The sequence below is a fragment of the Clarias gariepinus genome, chromosome 16 (assembly GCF_024256425.1).
Source record: "Clarias gariepinus isolate MV-2021 ecotype Netherlands chromosome 16, CGAR_prim_01v2, whole genome shotgun sequence".
Classification (NCBI taxonomy): domain Eukaryota; kingdom Metazoa; phylum Chordata; class Actinopteri; order Siluriformes; family Clariidae; genus Clarias; species Clarias gariepinus.
Genome location: NC_071115.1, coordinates 24,541,725 through 24,565,366, shown reverse-complemented (window position 1 = coordinate 24,565,366; position 23,642 = coordinate 24,541,725). Strand labels below are relative to the sequence as shown.

Below are 23,642 nucleotides of genomic sequence, written 5' to 3'. Positions count from 1 at the left end.
TTTATTAGGAAATATAATTTCTTATAGATTTTTTGTTGTTATTATTTTCTATTTTGTTACATTTTATTTTTCCTTTTATTTATTTTTTTAAATTATTTTCCTACTGCTCACAACTGTTAATGTGTGCTTTTTAGTTTTTATTGCTTTTTTTAATCCCTTCATTTAGTTTCATTTTTTTGCATCTGTTCCTGATTTTGTATTATCCCTATAGACCTACCGTGTGGTGATGCTGAAGGGGAAGCACATGGTTGGATAGGAAGGGTGTGAGTGGGGGGTGGTGGTGGTGCTCAGCCTCTTCTCTGAGACTGCTCAGAGTAACATGGAGAAGTTTCTTGGCTTTAAACAGCTGCAGATGTGGTGTGGTTAGTGCGGAGCTTTTTCAGCAGCCTCTCATTGTAAATGTCGCATTTACATTCAGCTGAGTAAATGAGGAGCTTTTTAAACTCGTCTTGATATGGAGATTATGTTGTTTACGATAATGTTCTTGTAGCTTCAAAATAACCCAGGTATTGCTATGGTGGTTGCTTTACCCAAAGGGGTGGCAGATTGTGCATATCAACAGTTAAACAAGAGTCAATGATTCTACATCTAAATATGACCCATGACATTGATTGTATCTCTTTAGCTTTCTGTATTTGGATGTAAACCAGAATAACGTGCCTTTTTAAGTGAGACCAAGTATGCCCTTTAAAAATACTGTGGTAAAAAACTAAAATTTTTAGCTAAAATACCAGCACAGTGTGTAAATCATGGCTTTAAGTGTACCTCATCACACATCACTTAAGTCTGTCTGTAATGTTTTCTAAAAAGATTTTTCTCCCCAAAACATAAACACAACCATGACCCTGACCAGGCAGTTACTAAGGATGAATGAATGATCTTGTAAATACATCATGCAGGTCTTGCAAGCTTTGATATTTTGCCTAAATGAAAGTAAAAAATGTCCATTCCCAATTGGCCCCACTAACCTCAAACAAATTAAAAATCCCAATACCGTATTCATAGTTATGTCCTTAGTAGGTATGCCTGATAAAAATGGCCACTTCTGTGCATTCCTGCTTCTGCTTCTGACCTACTGCTGCTTTTGCTGTTACTCAAAGATGTTTCAGGTTACGACTTTTCCCTTAGGTGTTTTGACCATGTCATCTAAGGGAGGAAATCAGCAGGAGACCCCACTGCCAAAACCGAGAGGTCATGATTCATTAAAACTCTGTGACAACACTGAACTCCTCCTGTACCGAATTTTCACCATTACGATCATGTTTGGTGTGTTTTCGCCAAGTAGTTACTGGAAAAATGTACTACACTGCATATGACTTTACCCCTTGATTTATGAAAAAAAAATATGAAATGATTTAAAACAGACTTAGATAATAGGCCACTAGCGTGCTAAACTGTGTGTCAAAATACGTACATGCTATATAGCAAAGGCTGGGAGCCAGATAGCCAATTGTTTAAATATCGCATTATAAATTATCTTGACCATGTGGGCTCCATCCCAGACGTCACTCTACCAAACCTATAGAACACTATAATCTGCCGCTGCTAACACAGGTGTTGCATGGTCGTATGTGGCTTGGGTCAGAGCCCAGTGGAAAAGCAAAAGCGAACACAACCTGCTATGTCACCTTTCACACCAAAATGTTGTATTTCCACCCTTCTTAAATACAAATCTCTCACCTTTAGGTTCTCCGTCTCTGAGCGGATCCTCCACGGTAACAGTTTTGGTTGATGACGTAAATGACATGGTGCCACTTTTCTCCTCATCCTCCTACCACACCTCCATATCAGAGAACGCTCCAACAGGAAGTGATGTCATGCTGGTCAATGCTTCAGATGGAGACGTGGGTCAAAATGGAGTAATTAGGTAAAAATATTTTTATGGTTCCTCCACCTTAAAAAGTTTTGACTCAGTACAAGACATACCAGCTTGTCTAAACTCTTGTGTAGGTATTGTTGGATGTTTGGTGTTTTAGTTTAATTAAGTTGTTATGTAGTCCATAGTCTAACTTTACATTCACCCTAGGTGCACACATTAAGATTTTTTCATGTTCTCACACTCTGATACACAAACCCAACCCATTCTAAACCGTCCTACTCCCTGCTGGGGGTGAGTATTGTGCTCCAGTTTTTAAAAAATACACTAATGAGGATGATGATGGGCGGTGACAGAAAGACCGGCACGCAATGGGGGGTTTCCAAACAGTTTTTATCTCTGTGTCCTGTTCATGATAAAGTGACCCATTTTAAATTGTCCCTAAAAGAGGAACAATACAGGAATATTTTTTCTTAAAAAAAAGAATTAATTAAATGTTTATTTAATTTAAACATCTTTATAAATCTGAGTCAAAGTGAATATTAATAGTTGCATGAAAGACAGGATTGGTAGCTTTCGCTTTTATGTAGTGTCCCTGTAAGATGAGTGGGAAACAAATGTGATTCAATTAGGGATAAAATCAATAATACTCTTTTTAAATCTATATTATGTGTAAAACTATTTTGTGTCAATGTCAACATCAATGTTAAAACCATTAACGCTGTATCTTGTAACTGTATTTGAACACAGTTATAGTCTGAGTGGAGGAGATGGGCAGTTTTCCATAAATCCGTCAACAGGACAAATAATAACCAGCTCACTTTTGGACCGAGAAATCCAGTCCAGTTATGAATTGCTGGTGGTCGCATCGGACAGTGGGCATCCAATACCTCTGTCCAGCTCAGCCACAGTTTCTGTGATTGTTAACGACATTAATGATAATCCACCACGATTTCATCACCACCCTTATGTCACACACATTCCTGCATCTACAGCTCCAGGTAGGTGACATAAAAACATGAATTAAAGAAAAAAATGTGTAAATGAAAAGGAATAAGAAATCTTAAACAATATGAGCTTGAATACTGCACTGCATTCTTTAAGGGCTTGCTACCAATTCATAAAAAAAACCTTGATAATCTCATACGGTTAATTAATTTCTGTTGTTTGGTATGCAGGTTCATTGGTGTTTGCCGTGACTGTGACAGATGAAGATTCAGGCTCCAATGCTCAGCTGCACTACTCTCTAAGTGGCCGAAACTCAGAGAAATTCAAAATCGATCCAATCCGAGGAGCCATAACTGCTGGCGAGAAACTTACTGGAACTTCAGAAGTTACATTTACGGTTCGCGTCAAAGATAGCGGAAGAAATCCGAAAATGGATACTACAACTGTGACTGTTCGTTTCGTATCAGGTGGAGACTTCCCAGTCATCAATATCAAAGAAAAAAGCTTCACTTTTCCAGAAAACCAAGCCATCAACACTGTCGTTACCAAAGTTACAGGATCATCTACAAGAGCTGGACCATTGTCATACTACATTGCGAGTGGCAACTTGGACAACGCGTTTCACGTAGACCAGCTTTCAGGAGAGCTTTCCATTAAAAAGGCCTTAGATTATGAGAACATTGACAAGTATGTGCTGTGGATTGAAGCACGAGACCAAAGCTTCCCCCCCTATTCAGCATATGGGAAGATTGAAATCACAGTGTTGGATATTAACGATAACAGTCCAGTTTTTGAGAAAGAACCCTTTTATGCAGAGATTCTGGAGAACCTTTTACCTCAAAGAGTACTTGTGGTGTCAGCTCTTGATGAGGACAGTGGCCCTAACGGGCAGCTGGAGTATGCTATCACTGAAGGAAATCAGGAAAATAGCTTTAGCATTAATCGGGCAACGGGAGAAATTCGCACTACTCGGCCATTGGACAGGGAAAAGGTAGCTCAGTATATATTGAGGGTAAAAGCTACGGACCATGGCGCATCACCAAAAAGCACTGCGGTTAAAGTCATCATTAGTGTTCTGGATGTGAATGATAACGCTCCGCGGTTTTCCAAAATTTTTAGTGCTACAGTACCCGAAAATGCTCCTGTGGGATATACAGTGACTCGTGTGACCACTACTGATGAGGATGCAGGTGCTAACTCTGTTAGCCGCTACACCATAAGTGATACAAGTCTTCCCTTTAGCATAAACCCCAGCACAGGAGACATAACCATAAGCAGGCCTCTAAACAGAGAGGACACTGATCATTACATTGCCAAAGTCTCTGCTCATGATTCAGGCTGGACTGTCAGCACCGATGTCACTATATTTGTGACTGACATAAATGACAATGCTCCTAGATTTAGCAGGCCATCCTACTACCTTGACTACCCTGAGCTTACTGAAATTGGATCACTGGTTACTCAAGTTTCTGCTACAGACCTCGATGAGGGATTTAATGGTAAAATATTTTATTTCATTAGGTCTCAGTCTGAATACTTTCGCATCAATTCGAGCACTGGGGAGATATTTATCAAGCAGCAACTCAAATATCAAAATTCAACTGGCCACAGTAATGGTAACCTAAATAGGCATAGCTTTATTGTGACAGCGTCTGACCGGGGGGTCAAATCACTAATGAGTGAAACCACTGTGATTGTGAATGTAATCGACAGCAATGATAACCCCCCCATATTTGAGTCATCCTCCTATTTCACTCCTGTCACTAAGAGCGTCAAAGTTGGTACCAAACTCATCAAAGTCACAGCACATGACAAGAAAGACTATGGCGTCAACTCTGAAATTGAGTATGCACTAACAGGAGGCAACAGCTCAAGTAAATTCCGCTTGGATAAACAGACTGGGTGGGTCACTGTTGCCTCTTCTCTTGCTTCTGACGTTAATAAAGTTTATCTGCTTGAGATAACAGTGACCGATAAAGGGACTCCACCTCTTTCAGATAAAACCACTCTCAAAATTGCCGTTACAGAAGAAAATCACCACACTCCAGAGTTTTCTCAAAGCCAGGTTACGGCTTCGGTCTCCGAAAGCCTTAATGTTGGTACGGCAATCCGCACTCTTTCTGCAAGAGACAAAGACAAGGACAAACAGATGAATGGACTCATTACATATGACATTTCTTCTGGCAACGATGATGGCCTTTTTTCTGTCAACAGTAAAACGGGGGTCTTGTCTTTGGCTAAACCTTTAGATTATGAGAAAAAACAAAAACATGAGCTTAGAATATCAGCTACGGACGGAGGATGGATAGCCAAAACCAGCTATGTTACAGTTAACATCCATGTTACTGACGTAAATGACAATCCACCAGTGTTCGACCCTGATGAGTACTTCCCAGTTGTGCAGGAAAATGTGCCGAGTGGAACCACTGTGGTTAAAATGAATGCCACAGATAAAGACTCTGGCCCCAATGCTATTTTGGCATATGTCATCCAGTCCTCCGACAGTGACCTTTTCATAATAGATCCCAACACAGGTGTCATCACTACACAAGGCTTTCTAGACTACGAAGCCAAACAAGTATATCATCTAACAGTCAAAGCATTCAACATTCCTGATGAAGAACGCTGTAGCTTTGCGAATGTCAATATTCATCTAAAAGGAGCCAATGAATATGTTCCTCGTTTTGTATCCAAGCAATACTATTTTGAGGTTTCAGAGGCTTCGTCCAAAGGCACCATTGTAGGGGAGGTGTTTGCAAGTGACAGGGACTTAGGACAAGATGGTATTGTTTATTACTTGATTTTCGGGAGAAGCAGAAGAAAAGGTTTCGGCATTAATAAAAATACTGGCCAGATCTTTGTCACAGGGCCACTTGATCGTGAAAAAGAAGAGAAGATCTCATTGAAAGTCCTTGCCAAAAATGCAGGAAGTATAAGAGGGGCAGATATTGATGAGGTGTTTGTGAATATCACAATCCTCGATGCCAATGATCCTCCGGTATTTTCCCAAGAGTTATATGATGTTCAAGTGAGTGAAGGACTCGCACCTGGAGGTCTTGTCACCTTTGTGAGTGCTGAGGATTCAGATTCTGTGCCAAGCTGGAGCAGATTTACCTATTCCATTGCTTCAAATCATGAATCAACTGCTTTCACAATCAACCCACAAACTGGACAGGTTTCTGTGTCAGCTGAGCTGGATCGTGAGACAACACCTGTGTACAACTTGACCTTGCTGGCTATAGACTCTGGCTCCCCTGCAGCTACTGGAACTGCCACTTTAATTGTAACTCTTGAAGACATTAATGATAATGGACCCACATTAGTGACTATAAGTGGGGAGGTCATGGAGAATCAGAGAGCAGGAACAGCAGTGATGACCCTTAGCGCTACTGATTCAGATCTGCCACCAAATCAAGGTCCTTTCTCCTACAGTCTGCTTACAACTTCATCAGCTGCAACGTACTTCACCTTAACCTCATCGGGAGAGCTTAGCACTAATCGAGAGATTGACCGAGAGCAGATCAGTGATTTCTATCTTTCTGTGGTCATTAAAGATTCTGGCATTCCTCAGATGTCTTCCACAGGCACCATCCATGTCAAAGTTAATGACCAGAATGATAACCCATCTCAGCCTCGCTCTGTTGAGATCTATGTTCATTACTTTGGCAACATGTTCCCTGGGGGGTCTCTAGGGATTGTGAAACCTCAGGATCCGGATATACGGGACTCATTCCATTGCACCTTGATCCCCCCTGTTGCAAGCCTTTTTAGTATTCCCAAAGGAACCTGTGACCTAAGCTCAAATTCCAGATCCACGGATGGCAAATTTGACCTTTTAGTGCGAAGCAGTGATGGCGTACATGGTGCCGTTAACAGCGATGTCCGTATTTTCTTCATAGGGTTCAGCAATGCTACAGTAGACAACAGCATACTGATCCGACTCAATTCCCAAAGTATCAGCAACTTCCTTGATAACCACTACCTCAGTTTCTTACGCATAGCAAACTCCCAGCTAGCAGGACTTGGTACTGGGGTTCAGCTCTACAGTGCGTTTGAGTTGAACAACCAGACATTCCTTATGGCAGCTATCAAACGTGGTCATGGACAGTATGTAAATCCAAGTGGCGTGACTACTTTTTTCCAGAGTATAAAAGAAGCATTGCACAGGCAAAGTGGGGTTGAAATAGATTCTGTGGACCACGACCCCTGTACCAACAACCCTTGTCACAATGGTGGCAGCTGCAAACGGCATCTTGGTGTTGGACAAGACATGATGACCACAGAGAGCGTTCCAGTCATTCTCGTCTCAAACCGCCCCCTGCCGCCCTATGTCTGTAACTGCAGGCCAGGATATGCTGGTATTCTATGTGAAACTGACATTAATGAATGTCTTCCATCACCTTGCCACAATGGAGGAACCTGCCATAACCTTGTAGGTGGCTTTTCATGTTCCTGTCCAGAAGGTTTTACTGGCATGGCATGTGAAAGGGATGTCAATGAGTGTCTGTCCAATCCATGCAAGAATGGGGCACTGTGCCAAAATTTCCCCGGTGGCTTCAACTGCCTTTGCAAGTCAGGATTTGCAGGTACAGTACAACATATCATCTAGAACTTACAAGCAGCACCACTTCAGCTATTGGTCATGCAATTCCATGTTCTCTTTGCACACAAATATAGCAAAGTTTTAATCCAAGAAAAATATTTGCTTCTGAGCAACTGGAGAGGTGTTGTAACTCTAGCATTCAGTGATGACTGCCAAGAAACAATTGCTGTTAGGGTTACAGGTTGGGGGGTATCAGCTATGATACATATCAACTTGTCATGTTTAGGTTCAAGTTAATGGGATGATACAGTTTGACCCTAATAAGGACAAAACTACAGGCTGACCTTAAGTGCACTTGACTCAAGTTTCACTACCTGCTTACTGTGGATTAAAGCCTTTCCATGTTTATGCTTTGAAGAGCTCTGTAAGTTAAGAGTTCATTTGGCAGCCTTCTTAATGGAGTCTTGAAAGGGAAAATACTTTAACGCTGTTCCTGCTGTTAACTCTTGGATGTAGCAAGCATCTGAAAAGTGACCTAACTAGATTGGTTCCCGGAGTGTCAACACACCGTGGTGTAGATTAGTCCCTGCTAAATGTTAGCTGAAGACTTAATAAATGTAACTGAGCTAGTGTGTAAAGGGGGTGAATGCACTTAACTGTTTACAATAATATTACATTGAATCAGCTCTGTTTGGGCAGCTGCTGCCTGTAGCTTTTGGAAGGGCCTCTTCATATGGAGCTACAGCAGACGGTTTGTCTCTGGCACGCTCAAGCTTTGAGTCATTATTGTCCTATTTTATTATGACCATAATAAATGATTGCGCGCATTCGTGTCTGAGGCCCCAGATAAATGGGGGCTGCAGAATATTACACCTATTGACTTACAGTAGTTTGCCTGCCCTCCTGCTGAACCCCTAACTTCCTGTTTTGCTGGCTCAACTGTAGGGAAGGAATTTATGTCCCTTATGCTTTTTTGTTTTATATTTCTTCAAGCACGGTAAGAATATGAGAAAGCCAAATCAGAGTTTTGCACATTCATGAGTTTGCATTCATGACTTACCATTTTGTTGATTTTTTATTTTGTTACTCCCATTGTATAACATTTATTTTACAGGCCTCCCAGATAGTATAAGATAGAGTATATATGTTGATGATTTAATGCTATCATGAAAGGTATATGCTTTCAGCCCCTATTTTCTTAGACACTTGGGTGCATTTACAAGGTGAGAGGCTTTCAAAATTGTTTTGGCTAAGAAGGTTGAGGTAGACCAGAACTAGATGGAGTGCAAACCCACCAAATCCCCTGTTGGTTTCTGGGAGCCCTGAACATGAACAGCCCTTCACCATATGCCTGTGTCATCCTCACCTCATTTGTTTTCATTTGTGTTGTTTCATGAACTCAGGGAAAACCTGTGACTCTATCATCAATTACTGTGAGTGTAACCCCTGTTTCAATGGAGGCTCCTGCCAGAGCCGCGTGGAAGGCTATTACTGTCACTGTCCGTTTGGTAAGTCATCACTCCAGCTGCAAAAGCCAGGTGTTCCAGGCTTGTTCTCAAGCAGTGTTTATCAGACTTGGCCATGATTCAGTCCATACTGGAAAATATCAAGATCTGCAAGGAGTGAAATATCCCTCCAATGTAAAAAAAAAGAAGAAAAAAAAAGGACGTAACCTGTCATGTCAGATTTTTGTGAATCTTTCTTAACCATTCTAAAACCTGCTGACGATAATTTTAATTATAAAGCAATAAAAAGTCATCATACCAGTTGATAAAATACTGATTTATTCCTTTTCCAATTTACTCCAGGCGTTTTTGGGAAACACTGCGAGCTTAACAGCTACGGATTTGAAGAGCTGTCCTATATGGAGTTTCCAAGTTTGGACCCCAACAATAATTATATTTATATCAAGTTTGCCACGCTAAAGGACAACGCACTGATTATGTACAATCATGACAATCAGACCGGTGACAAAGCTGAGTTTCTTGCGCTGGAGATCTATGAAGGCCGGATGAGGTTTTCCTTTAACTTGGGCAGTGGCACCTACAAGCTGATGACTATGGTTCGAGTTTCAGATGGTCAGTTCCACACAGTCATAGCCAGAAGAGCAGGAATGGTGAGTCATGTGTAGAGTTGTAGAATAAACTAACACCTAACAATGGTTGTAAGCCATCCAGGTCATTTAAAAATATCTAGTAGCATTTTACAGGTCTGTAAACTTTTATAAGTCATATTTAGATAAGTCAAGTGTCAAAATTTAATTTATTATATATTAGACCTCATTGTTTTAATGTATAATTTTCTACTTAAACTATTGCAATCTGTACAATGTCAGTTTGGTTTCATTTGACGTTATTGTTAAATGTGGGTTGTGTTTTGGGGGAAAGCTAAGTCTAAAGGATATGGGGGGTAATACCATGTTGAAATTTACCACTAATTAAATGCCTCATAATGGTTGCTCTTTCTTGTGCCCCATGTTTGACCATACATGTCTTTTTTATATACTGTGTATATATAGTTCTAATCTGTATAATGGCCTAAGATGTATAAACTCCTTGCAACTGTTTTGTTAGATTTGTTAGATGGATTGTTTTAGTCAGATGTGAAAGGAGGTCCGTCAGTCTAGAGCTCACAGGTGTTTCGCAGTATCTACTAAAATGATAAAATTCCATATTCTGACATGGCTATCAATGTGATAGAAGTGGTAGCTTTAAATTGCATGTGATACAGTTCTAAATTCAGTCTTAATATTATCGTGGAGCAAAAGATTCAAACCTAACCTTTCAGCACATCCCTGTGGAGGTGTAAAGAACACCCAATCCGTATGTTTGAAAAAGGTGCTGCAGGTTATTTAGATGGGTATGTGTGTTTTTTTTTTGACATGGATTCTGAGCAGATGTTAAAGTCATAAGCAACCCTTGATCGTCCCTGTGTGCTTAAGGTTGAACTGTGTGAGTCAAGGCTACTTTTGTTTAGTTAAGACGTTCCAGTTTCTGCCCAGAGGCAGCTGCTGACTTTTTTATTGCCCTGTTATGACTTAATGTTCTTTTATTTCTACCAAGGAGATACAATCAGGGGATGCAAAACCAGTTGGTTAAAGAGTCTGGCTATTAAAAAGGAGATCCTGGGTTTGAATCCCGGCAGTAGATTTGTTTTCAGAAATTTGCCCTAGGAAAAGTTTTTTGGGCAATAGTAGTTCAGTGGTTAAGACTTATTTAAGCCCAAGCACTGCCAAGCTGCTAAGCTATGGGGAAAATACATGACTGTTTAGTTAAAATTGTTGTTTTATGTGTAGACCGGTATGTTGCGCAATAAACATGTTTGCAAAAAAAAAAAAGGAAAGTTGTATATGCTGCAGCTGGATTCATTTTAGGAAAGAGTGCTCACAAACACACATACACACACTTTCTACTATTTAATAGCATCCTTCATAAGTTTATTAAAAAACACACACACACACATACTGTAATCTCCAATCTTAAGACAACACAACTTCCTAACAGTTTGTAACAAGAGATCACGTCACTGTACTTCTGGAATTCTCCGCCCTTTTATTCTGCATATCTTCATGGTCCAAGTCTTTGCCTTTCATATCTTAACGAATGTGATTCCGCGGACTCGAAAACCCAATTGCAGATCAGTACGCTTGCTGCGCGAGGTCTTTCTTTGCGGCCAAGGCGCTTTGAAGTGTAGAGCCGCAGTAATAAAAAGCCCAGATGGTCGAGCCATGCGGTAACTCAACTGTATCAGTGTACACCAAAGCTGCAGAAGACAAATGCGTCTTGTTTCCATCGTTGGTTTATTTTTTCGCAGCCGTATTTCACTTCCCCGAGCCATGGCTCTGCGTTAACGATTAGGAACGGGGTCTTTTTTTTCTTTGCGGGTTTCTGCACTGTTTACCCAGAGGCTTGTGTGGGCGCCAAGCTTCGCCCCCTGTTTTTCAACACCTTTGCGCTCTTTCCATCTCTCTTGCCACGACCATCTTTCCTCTCTCTGTTCATAAACCACAGAGTTGTGGGTTTGGACACAATAGCAGTGAGGAGCCATCGTGTGTTTGTTTAACAAGGAGAGGAATGATGTTTCTATTTAACTCACTGTTACTCTTTATTTCATTCACAACAATTCTGCCGGATCTTATTTCTCCTCATGTGAACCTTTAGTTTGGGGTCTTCTCGGTTTAGAAGGAGAGAAGAAATACAGTAGGAAACTCCAAGCTGCCATTCTAACTCATCCATGAGACGTTTCCTAAATGCTGTTGGCATTGTTTACGTTTACCCTGCTGTTCACCCTACCTACGTCATTACTGTAAGAACTGATAACCGGTCCTTAGCATTTAAAAAAAAATATATATATTGATAAAAAAAAAAAAATTTCTTACCTCAAGTCACTGCAGTCAGGTGGAAGAAAAATAAGGAAACTCCTAGCAGCCATGCTAATTCATCCTCAGTGTCTTTAGTTAAATCATAAGTGTTTTAGGCATTGTTTTTCTTTATCTCATCTTCAGTTGTTACAGTAGGAATACTAAAAAAATTAAGACATTATAAGCACCCATTCTAAAACTGAACCTCTGTAGTTTTTGCTAGTTGGTAGCATTATTAGCATTTCTTGTATTTACCTCATCTCAATTCATTCCAGTGTGAAAAACACAATAAATGGAAGTAGAAACAAACAAAAAAAAACCTTTACAATAGGTTTCGTTGATTGTTAGTGCCTCGAAAAGGAATTCTATCTAGTTATCATGTTTTGCTAAATAGTTAGCATTGGTTTCCTTAAGTTAATGCGGCTAAAGCTAATTTAAAGTTTATCTTGCTTAGAAGTAATTGATTTTTTGTTTGTTTGTTTGTTTGTTTGTTTGTTTGTTTGTTTGTTTAATAAGGCTGCATCACTCACTGTTGATCTGTGTGGAGAAGAGCAGGAGTCTGGGTACTGCACTGTCAGCAATGTGGCTGCCCATACTGACTGGTGAATACACACTTATTTTTATCATATTAGCTGTAAGGAATGCATTATTTAATATAGTTCTTTTTCCTTCTGGATTCATTGGCCTAAATTAGCTTCATTTAGAAATCAGCCTAATTCTTTTCATCTTTCTCCATCCCTTTATCTCATTATTTTTGTTATTTATATTAATTTTTTTTCTTTTGCTACCCTTCCTTTCGTTTATCCCCATAGGATTTTGGATGTACAGCCCAACCGTTTGTCAGTCGGTGGTGTACGGGCGATCGAACCGCTCCTACAGCGCAAAAACCAGGTGAACACACATGATTTTGTCGGCTGCATTATGGAATTTGCCATCAACGGACGTCCTCTGGAGCCATCGCAGGCTTTAGCATCTCAAGGCATCTTAGACAGGTGCGTTACACACTCAACTATTAACTTAGATAGACTAACCTAATATCACTTAAAAATATGTTTATTGCTCTTTACTATTAAACTGGTTTAATGTTAGTTTTGTAGTGTTTCTCTGAAGTGGAGGGTTTCACTAGTTGGCCTAGTTCTTCGGACGTTGCGATAGTTTGCTATCCAAGATTAGTTTTACTTGCTAGCAATACTGCACTAACTACAATTTAAATATTGCAACAAACATTGGTAGCTTTCTTATGAGATTAGAGATGTAAAATGTATTTAGACAGGTGGCATTTAGCTGAAAACGCTAACAATAAATGGCAGTTTTCAGCCAGGGATGAACGTTGACTGGACAAAAAAGTGGCCATTTCAGAAGGGTCAAATTATTGGGCTGCATCAAGCAAAGAAAACAACTAGGGAGATTTGAAATGACTGGACTTTGGTTCAGTACCTCATACAAACCTTAAAGGGTAGTGCTGAACTGTCAACTTTGTGGAAGAAATCATAAATAGAGATCAGTTAAACACTTGGTGAAAAAAATGGTACAAAAAAAAAAAAAAAATCAACAGGAAACCCAGAGCTATGTTTACTAGTCAGATAAGTAAGATAATTTCCATACACACAAACAATGTGTTGAGAACCCACAGAGTAGGGACTAAACAGCTGTGTGGCCAAAGGAAAACCATTTGTTAGTGAAGCTAATCAGAAAAAAGGCTTGAATTTGTTAGGGAGAATCAAGAGTGGCTTTTGGAACAATGGAAATTCATGAGGTCTGATGGGTTGACCCTAGTCCAGAGCGATGGTCATGTCAGGGTAAGAAGGGAAGCGCATGAAGCAATGCATCCATCAGGCATAGTGACCAATGTACAAGCCTGTGGACACAGTTTTATGATGTATGATTGCTTCATTTGGTCTGATCTAGACTTATGTTATGTGGCAACAAAATTAAGTCAGCTGATGACCTGAATACTGAATGACCAGGTTATTACATCTACAGTATGGAGGTTCTTCCCTGATGGCATGGCGATATTCCATGACTCAAACTGTAAGAAAATGTCTCTGGAAGCATTTTTTTTCACACATTTAAATGGTTTAAATGAAATCTCAGAGTATGCAACCTTTCACTGTATGTTTTATGTCTCTTAAAAGCTGTTGACTGATTCAGTGTCTTAAGTCTTGCTTGAATACCATGTATTTGCTTGTGGTTTATTTATAAGAAATGTCCTGTATAGTGAAGGCTTCTGAAGCCTAAAAGAAAACTATAGCTCATCTGTGTATACTGTGAGCTTGGTCGATGGAGAAGAACTCTCAAAACACACAAACTGTCTCAGACATGCAAGGACAGAAAAAATGACTGGGTTCACTTTTACCAAGTATGTTTCATATGGAGAAAAAGAGATACAGTAGTATTTTGATAACTGGTGAAATAAAAACAGTTCTTGGTACTGGGCTCTTTTTTGGCTCTGCTGTATTCATACACACTCAGTGAACCCTGTGCCCACAACAGGCAGCTATTAAAGAACCAGTAAACCTCCTGCTGTCTGATACACTTTTTAGTGGCCAAACGTCTGGTTTTGTAAGCTAGAAAAAACTTGCAGCGTTTTTTTGCTAATATGTTAATGCAGCCCGGTCTCTTTCCATCTGTTTTTGTTAGTGGTGGATCATCTCATCTGCTTCCCTGTCTGTCTGGCTGTACATCGAAATGTTGTTTATATGTGTATATGTGTGTGTGTGTGTGTGTGTGTGTGTGTGTGTGTGTGTGTGTGTGTGTGTGTGTGTGTGTGTGTGTGTGTGTGTTTGCTTGTCTTGCAGATGTCCGAGGATGGAAGGAGCATGTGTCACTAACCCTTGCAGGCATGGCGGGGAGTGTTTGGACATGTGGTCGTGGCAACAGTGCCAATGCACCGAAGGACTAACGGGCAAATACTGTGAGAAATGTAAGGAATATGATTCATTGGGTGATTTTGTCAAAGAGGGTATTGATAGATATTGATGGGATATGATACCTCAGAGGGGACAGTTTGGGACAGAGATTTACGTGATAACATACTGTATATCAGAGGCGGCAGTTTGGTATAGTCTCATTTTATAAAAACAGTTTTTAAAAAAGCAGTTTATTATAAATTGATGGGGTAAGACAAGTCAAATACTGTGGTTTGATATTGATTGATGAGGTAAGACAGGCCAAACACGGCAGGTTTTTCTACATTGATGGGATAAGACAGGTCAAACAAAACGGTTTAATATAGGTTGATGGGGTGAAACGAGTCAAACAAGTCAAATTGATAAAAATTGATAGGGTAAGACTGGTCAAACAGGACAGTTTAATATAGATTATGGAGTAAGACTGGTCAAACAAGGCAGATTAATATTGATTAATCGGTTAAGACAGTCCAGAAGGGGGAGACTTGTATAGCTTGATGTGGAAAGACAGGTTAGATAGAGAAGGTTGATATTGATAAATGAGTAAGCTGGGTCAGCGGGGGTAAAATTTTGTACCGATCAACAGTGCAATATTGGACATTAAGAGCAATTAGGACAGGAAAAACAAAAACAATTTGATTTGAAGAAACACCAATTTTATAAGAGTTAAAAGTAATTAATAAAGCAGTTTGATATAGATTAATAGGGTAAGGCAGGTCAAAAGAGGGCATTGATATATTGATGTAATTAAGTCTAATGAAGCATCTATTCATATAGATAAATATAAAAGCAGTTAAAAGCGGGGAGGTCACAGGTAGAGTGGGGCAGCTTTATATGATAAAATTAGGGTTTCAGTTGATTTAGAAAAAGCGGGTAAAATTGGTCAGAGTAGACTGATTTATATCTGTTGGGTAAGACTGTTCAGATGGGGTGGCTTGATTTGGTCGATAGGTTTTATGAGAATGATTGATTGAAGAAAAAAGCATCAGAGGTGACAATTTAAACAGAGATCGCTCAGGTAAGAGGGATCACAGAGGATAAATCGATTAAGCTCGATGTGAGAAGACAGGTCAGGAAGCAGCTTGACAGATCAGTAGTGTAAGAATGGGTAGAAAGTGGCAGATATGTGATTTAGATATTAAAAGATAGTTTTAGTATACTGTCAGTATTATAACATTGGCTGGTAAGAACAGATTCATCTATTGTATAAGGATAGTGTCAGAGGGTACAATTGGTTTGGAACAGGTAAAACAGGGCAATAAGGAGATAGGGAGAAATGGGTTAGAACAGACTGTTTGATTTGGCTCTATAAGCTAATAAAGCTGAAGATGGGACAGATTGATTAGGTAAGACATGCGAACATGAGTACAGTAACTCTGATCCAGTTAGGTGGGGTAAGATGGGCAGGTGGGGGCAGTTTAATATAGAATAGATCAATGGGGTAAGTCTGGTCAGAGGATGCAGTTTGATAGAGTTCAGGAGGGTAAGACCAGGCAGAGGTTGGTTTTATAGAGAGAGATGGCGTAAGAGGGTTCGGAGAGGGCAGCTGGTTATGCTCATGAAGAAAGTATCTGAAGAACAGTCTAAAATAACTTTTCCGCTTTTCTCTCCCAGTCATTTCTGCGGATTCGGCTCTCTCCCTTGACGGTAGCGGGCGTTTGGACTACTCTCTCCGTCAGAGCTGGAAGAGGGATGTGATGATGCAGCGGATTTTACAGAGCTTCTCACACACATATCCACAGTCACAAACACCCTCGCATACAAACCCCGAGAGCAGCAGCCTGGAGCTGAAGTTCCGCACTCGCAGCAAAACCGGGACGATTTTACACGTCCAGGAGATCTCAAACTACACTACTGTCAGGGTGAGAAGTAACACACACACACACACACACAAAGCCTGCATTTACATTAGCAAGGGATGCGTTGCTGATACTTTTATGGTACAAGTAATAAACATACATATGATTTAAACATGTTTTTATTGTAGAGTTACTCTCTGTGTGTGTGTGTGTGTGTGTGTGTGTGTGTGTGTGTGTGTGTGTGTGTGTGTGTGTGCGTGCGTGTGTGTGTGTGTGTGTGTGTGTGTGTGTCTGCTGTTTTTCCTTATTCAGTTCCACTTCAAGTTTGACTAATGCTGGGCACAAACCCAATCACCCAAACCCTCTGCATCTCTCTCTCTTTTTCTCTCGCTTTTTGTCCACCATTTTTTCCTCTCACTCTCTTTGACACACCAGAAATCCCTCACTTCTTACTTCTTTCACCTTCTTTTTAATTGCTACTTCACCTCTCTATCCCTCTCATCCCTCTCATCAATCTTCCTTTTTTTTTAATTTTAAAACTTTTCTCTCTCTCTCTCTCTCTCTCTCTCTCTCTCTCTCACACACACACACACATACACACACCAATACACACATACTGTATTACTACATGATGTTAGAGAAGCAGAGGTCAAGATTTGTTCCCCAGATTGATTTCCACTTCATTTTTTCTTTCTTTTTTTCTACCTTGGCAAGATGGATTTTCCATTTCCAGAGTTTGTGACCGTTTTAAATCACACAACCTGCACAGTGTACACTCTTCCTCCTCTCCTCCTTATGCTTTACTTCTTCTCTCTCCTGTTCCATGTTACTAGAGACATCTCTCTCTCTCTCTCTTTCTCTCTCTCTGGAGTCTCTATCTGTCTGGCTTTTCAAAAGAACTCTTCTGAACTCAGTGAGAGAAGAGTGTAAATGTCTAATCTCACAATCTATTTATCTATCTCTTTCTCTCTCACACACCCTCGCTTTCTTGGCTCTTCCTGTCTGTTTTGCTCTACAACCAACATATTTCTTTCCTTCCTTACCTTTTGTCTCTCTCTCTTCGTCTTTTGCACATTCTATTTCTCCCACACGCTGACGTATATGTCACTGTCGTTTTATTGTGCTCTAGCACTAACACGAACAACATGCCTCTATTTGTTCCACGCACCAGCTGAAGAACGGGAACCTGCAGTACGTGTCCGACGCTGGTGTGGCCGGCAAGGTGGAGAGGATTGTCGGAGACGGGGTGTTCTCAGACGGTCAATGGCACACGCTGCTGTTACGGAGGAACACATCCTCCACCACAGTCCTCATTGATGAGACGATCCTGCGCGTCATTACTCGCACCACGCAGGACTTTGGAGGTCTCGACGTTCTAACGCTGTCGCTCGGAGGAGAGCCGCCACGGAACAACCTGCAGAAAACCTCGCCAGGTTAACCACCTTCATCTTCATATCAGCTTTAGGTTTTTGGTTTATCGGTTATAAAATGCTAACCCAACGTTTTGCCTGAAATGAGCATTATTATTATTATTATTATTATTAGTCAATAATAATTTATACAATCACTGGGACACATTTGTACTCTAGCTGCATAGGAAATGTGCATTTATATCATATTGGTAAGCATTTTAACTGTAAATTACTCTAATTTTAAAGCTTAGTGGTGTTAAAACACTGCTGATTTAAGTTTCATTATTGGAGAAGAAAACGAAAAAAAGCATTGTGTAATATCTCTATTAATTGCAGACTTTTGTCTATAGAACGACTTCTGCGAATTTAACACATTGAAACCCTTTTATTTTGTTGCATATTTACAAAATTGCATAATAATTAAAAGCTTACCATATTTAACACAGGTCTCAGTGCTCTCCAAAGTTAGTGGTCAAGCTGAAATACCCCTTAGGTTTTATATACACCTTAAACTCCCTTTGACAAGTTGAGGTCAGGACTCATCCACGTCTTTATGGACCTTGCTTTGTGCACTGGTGCGCAGTCATGTTGGAACTAGTGTGGTTTTTTTTTTTTTTTAGGAGTTGGGCTCAGCCCTTTACGTCCAGTGAAAGAAACTCTTAATGCTTCAGCATACCAAGACATTTTGGACAATTTCATGCTTCCAATTTTCATTTTCATTTTTCATGCTTCTGAAAGAATGGTCAAAGATTCCCACAAAAACACCTAAACATGGTGAGAAGCCTTCCCAGAAGAGTTGAAGCTGTTATAGCTGCGAAGGGTGGGCCACCATCATATTGAACCCTATGGATTTAGAAGTGGATGTCACCCATATACATGTAGTGTAGCGTAGTAGATAAACACTCTGTAGGGGTTGTAAGTCAGTAATCAGGAAAAGAAGCATTTAATGCTTTTTCTTAAAGGGCAGGGAAGTTGGGGGAGAGTGAGATCTACAGCATAGGTGGCTGTAATGCAATTTACAGGACAACAAAAGTCACAGAGCGGTACTGAGAGGGAACAAGTACAGAATATAGTGCCTGAAAATGCCAGCAGAACAAGACAAGATCAGAGAAGAAAGCTTTTGACATTTTTATTGAAGGCTGGACTGGAAAATTGGCCTTAAGAGGCCAAGAAGATGAGGGAGAATGAGACCTACTGTACAATTGGATTCAAGCCGCAGTTAAACACCAAGGAAGAAGAAGAAAGAAGAAGACCAATGATTGGCTTGTTTAAGCCCTTGCAATTAAAATAAATATATATATTGGAAAAGGATATAGGGCAGGAATTATCTCCTTGTGTTTTTGTGTTAATGCAGTCTCTAGACCCATCTAAATGTCTAAAATGACAAAAAAAAAAAAAAAAGGAAATTTTGCATAATAGTTTTCTATTAAGAAACTATGAAAAAGTAATACTCATGTGAAAGGAAATAATTTTTGTCGGAAATACAATACAGTACATGTAAACAGACTGTACTACATTTAATAAATTTTAGCTAGGAATTAGTTTGTAAAAATGTTGAGCCACACCTAATTTCTTCATATTAAATTAAATGATGTAGATTAAATTGAAGAAATGGGAACATGTGTTTTACTGTGACAGGCTAAAAACTTCTAAGATTTAGAAACAATTTAAAAATTGGTTGTTTATGTATCAATTTCAGCAGCAACCTCATTTCCCCTCTCATTTGTTCGCAACAACTCAGCATTCAGCATTAGCAGTATAATAATTACCGGCCTGATCATCGTCTCACTGATTCATGTCTTAAGTTAGATGTTTTATTTATTTATTTATTTATTTGTTTGTTGATTTTTAATGTTTAAATGATTTATAGGCCACTGTGTGGCTTTACGAACACAATTGATTTTTTCTGGAACTTGTCAGGTACAGGGACTGGACTGAAAAGGGGAGCCAAAATCTTTGAAAGTTGTTAAGGAAGCTTGGGTATAACAATAGTCTGACTCTTTAGAAGCAAAATATGAAGAAATGTGGGGGTGCTCAAGTCTTATGCACAGTATTGTATATTAGTAAAGAATGAACACAACTTGACAAGGCATTTGACTTCTGAAGAAACATTGTTTTACTAAATATTTCAGGTTTATTTAAGAGTTCAGGTTTGCAATAGCAATGCTTTACTGATCACTCCATATTGAATCCAGGAATGTCTGGAGAGATTTCCTTTTTTTTTTTTTTTTTTTAAACAAAGATAACATCTTTGGCCTCATATATTGTGTTCAAAACCATCTGGATAAAATGGTGATGTGACTAATCAGAACGTGAGCGATCATATTTCCTCTTGATGTTGCTTCACCAACATAAACAGATGTTTATTGAATTTAAACCCCTCCAAACCCCCCAATGTAAATGGAGAGGATTTGGTTTTGCTTTATTAGAGACAAAAAGGCCAAGTCGGCTTGGCTGAACCTGATCTCTCCAACCTGCATGTGGGGAAACTTTTATGTTCCCATATTTCGGATGCTGTTAGTGAATGTTTAAAATTTGTTGCAGTGAGATAAGGAGAGCAAATTTGACCAGATGTTGTGCATTTTACTGTGAGAGGTGCATGATGCAAGAAACAGAGGCTGTGCAATAAATAATGGGTTCTTGAGTGAAAATCTATGTTTTTTTTTAATCCTCTAATCATACTTAAAATATCCTGCTAATGGTAAATTGTAAAATGGTAAAATTCTGTTTGCCAACCTCTTTTGCTAATAATAATAATAATGCTAGAATATTGCTGATTATATAAAGAAATTAAAGCAATGTTATTAATACTATTAATATAATAATCCTATCTAACTCATGTATTGTTAATTATCGTTAATATTAATTTTATTAATTCTGATTACCATTCCTGTGTAGATAATTATTAGTTGTTTTTTCATTAAAGTGGTAATTATAATTATTATAATATTTTAAACTAATAATTTTTCCTTTGTCTTGTTTCAGGTTTTGATGGCTGCTTTTCATATGTAAAGTACAATGGCGAGCTCTTGCCGTTCTCTGGTGACCATCGAACTGTCGCAATCTCCATTTCTGGGACGGACGAGTCTGTGAAAATCGGTTGCCGTGGCCCGAACATGTGTGCTAGTGCCCCCTGCTGGGACGGCATGATGTGCGTCAACCAGTGGTTTAGCTACCAGTGCGTTCCTCCTGGAGACTGTACTTCCAGTCCCTGTCAAAACGGCGGCAGTTGCATCCCCACCAACCGTGGTGGCTTTTCCTGTGTATGCGATGAAATGTACACAGGACGAGTGTGTGAAACCCTGGTGGCATGCCTGGGTGTAACCTGTCCACATGGCATGGTATGCAAAGTTGGAACCAACAGTGGTTTTAGTTGTGTTTCTGACACCAGTAAAGAAGAATTCATTTTGCCCATTTGGGCAGTGCCAGCGATTGTGGGTGGCTGTGCCACTATTCTCGCTTTGTTGGTGCTTGGCCTTATTTTACACAATCACTGCAAAGGCGGTGGAAAGACAGCCATACCAAAGGAGGAAAAGAAAACAAAGAAAAAGAAAAAGAAGAAGAAGAAGGGAAGTGAGAATGTTGCATTTGATGATCCGGATAACATCGGGGATGTTGACATGACTGTGCGGAAGCAGCCAGAAGGAAATCCAAAGCCTGATATAATTGAGCGTGAGAACCCCTACCTGATCTACGATGAGACAGATGTCCCAGAGAGTGGCGACACGATTCCCAGTGCACCAGAAATTGCAGAGATCGAGCACTATGATATCGACAATGCCAGCAGCATTGCTCCATCTGACGCCGACATTGTCCAGCATTACAAGCAGTTCCGAAGCCACACTCCCAAATTCAGCATTCAGATTCAGCGCCATAGTCCTCTGGGTTATGCTCGTCAATCACCACTTACACTGGGCGCAGCTAGTTATGCTTACCAACCCTCTTATACTCAAGGACTCCGCCAAACACCGCTAAGCCATGCCCCCTGCCCTACACCAACCCCTTTGTCCCGCCACAGCCCCGCGCATTTTAGCAAACCGGCCTCGTTTTACCGCAGCACACCAACAAGGGAGGTGAATTTGAATCTGGCGAGGCGCGATGGAAGCCCGCTGGACCTTCATGCAGACAATTGTCAGTCAGCAGCTATCTTTAATTACACAGCATCACGTCTTGGAAGGCGCAGCAAGAGCCCACAAACGATGGCAGGACACGGGTCAAGGCCTGCGAGCCGCTTGAAACAGCCAATTGAGCAAATTCCACTGGAGACCGGGCCTCCTATTGGATTATCCATAGAAGAAGTGGAGCGACTCAACACTCCGCGACCTAGAAATCCCAGCATCTGCAGTGCCGATCACGGGCGCTCATCATCTGAGGAAGATGCTCGGCGTCCACTTTCTCGAGTGCGAAATCCTGCAGATGGAATTCCTGCGCCGGATTCGTCTTCCGAGAGTGACTCGCATGACTCCTTCACCTGCTCTGAGATGGAATATGACCGGGAAAAAACGGTCAACTATGGTTCTCGTGTTCCAAAACTATCACAAGTTAATGAATCTGATGCTGACGATGAGGATTATGGAGGGGGAAGAATCAAGCAAAGGAGGTACTCGAGCCGTAGGGCAGAGGGAGGGGCCAGCGGAGGCCACCCCCCCTTTGGGGAGTATCAGCATCACACACTGCCCCACAAACTGGGGCAAGGATCTGGCAACTTCAACTGGGACAGCCTACTAAACTGGGGACCAGGATTTAGCCATTATGTTGACGTTTTTAAAGATTTAGCTATGCTTCCAGAAAATTCTAATGCTGCTAACGACGTTGAAATGAACAGTGGTGATGGTTCGGTTACCATCATAGCCGAGGGAGAGGCAGAGCAATACGTATGAGATATTCTCTCTTGGACCAATCGGGACTGAATGGACTAAGGACAGAGAGAAGGCAATCGCTTGCAATAATAAATGTTCTTTTGTTGTTTTTTATCTGTTTTTTTGGTACTTGTATTTGTAAGAAGACGAGCTTAAATGCAGTAAGGCAGAGCGATACATCTGTGATAATTCTCCTGATCCCTGTTAAGTGAGAAAGATTTTAAATAGTCCAAATCAGTCTGAGTCCATTACTGTTTGTATTTCACTGTTGACTCTAGTGTTTGAGAATCTGAAATCTCAAATTTCAAAACATCAGCAATGGAGCAACTTGTTCAACAAACCACAGCGGGAAGTTTCATGATTAATAACCTTTCACAAAACCATGTCTTTTCTCCAACTTGTTGCAACACCATTGTAGGGCTGGACAATATATTATGTATCGTCTAATTTAAGCTAGCATTTGAATTTTATTGCAAAAATTACCATCTCTGTTCAGTTAAAAATAGCTGATGGAACTCACTGAATTGTGAGTATAATTTCTGCCTGGTTCCATTGATTTTCCGTGGACGTCAAATAAAAATATCACAGAAACCATGTATTTGCACAGACTCAGACTTTTGGACTGTAGCATTTAATACTCCTTCACGGATCCCATTGACGTCCATAAAATACGAAAGGTCCTTGATGACCCCGTAGACATTTCGTTCGCGTTCTTCCGTGCAGCAGAAAGCCAAGGGAGGATGTGGCTGTTTTAACAGCATGACCATATGAACTTCATCAAAAATAAAGAAATAAAAACCCACAAGCTCTTTTTAATCCAGCTCTCCAAACATGAAGTAGGGTCCAAAGTCTGAGTGCACTACTGAGAACTGTTCTCACAAACTAATAAGGTTTGGTCAAACGATATTACTCAATATCTGGTTTGACTTTTAGAAAACACAGGACGTTCTGATAGATTTCCGTTTCACATGCAGATGAGGACAAAGGATCTATCTC

The 23,642-nt window shown here is 40.3% G+C and overlaps 1 protein-coding gene across 1 annotated transcript in view; it reads left to right on the top strand.

Moving 5' to 3' along the window:
* LOC128544213 (protocadherin Fat 4) overlaps positions 1 to 23,244 on the top strand; it is a 101,222-nt gene extending 77,978 nt beyond the window's left edge. Inside the window, exons 7-17 of the mRNA XM_053514256.1 lie at positions 1,687 to 1,867; positions 2,567 to 2,817; positions 2,995 to 7,350; positions 8,711 to 8,815; positions 9,116 to 9,423; positions 12,184 to 12,269; positions 12,480 to 12,659; positions 14,466 to 14,590; positions 16,191 to 16,438; positions 17,547 to 17,808; positions 20,773 to 23,244. Coding sequence (XP_053370231.1) covers positions 1,687 to 1,867; positions 2,567 to 2,817; positions 2,995 to 7,350; positions 8,711 to 8,815; positions 9,116 to 9,423; positions 12,184 to 12,269; positions 12,480 to 12,659; positions 14,466 to 14,590; positions 16,191 to 16,438; positions 17,547 to 17,808; positions 20,773 to 22,667 — 7,997 coding nt within the window. The 3' untranslated portion in view covers positions 22,668 to 23,244. The remainder of the gene's footprint in view (positions 1 to 1,686; positions 1,868 to 2,566; positions 2,818 to 2,994; positions 7,351 to 8,710; positions 8,816 to 9,115; positions 9,424 to 12,183; positions 12,270 to 12,479; positions 12,660 to 14,465; positions 14,591 to 16,190; positions 16,439 to 17,546; positions 17,809 to 20,772) is intronic.
* Positions 23,245 to 23,642: the final 398 nt, after the last annotated feature.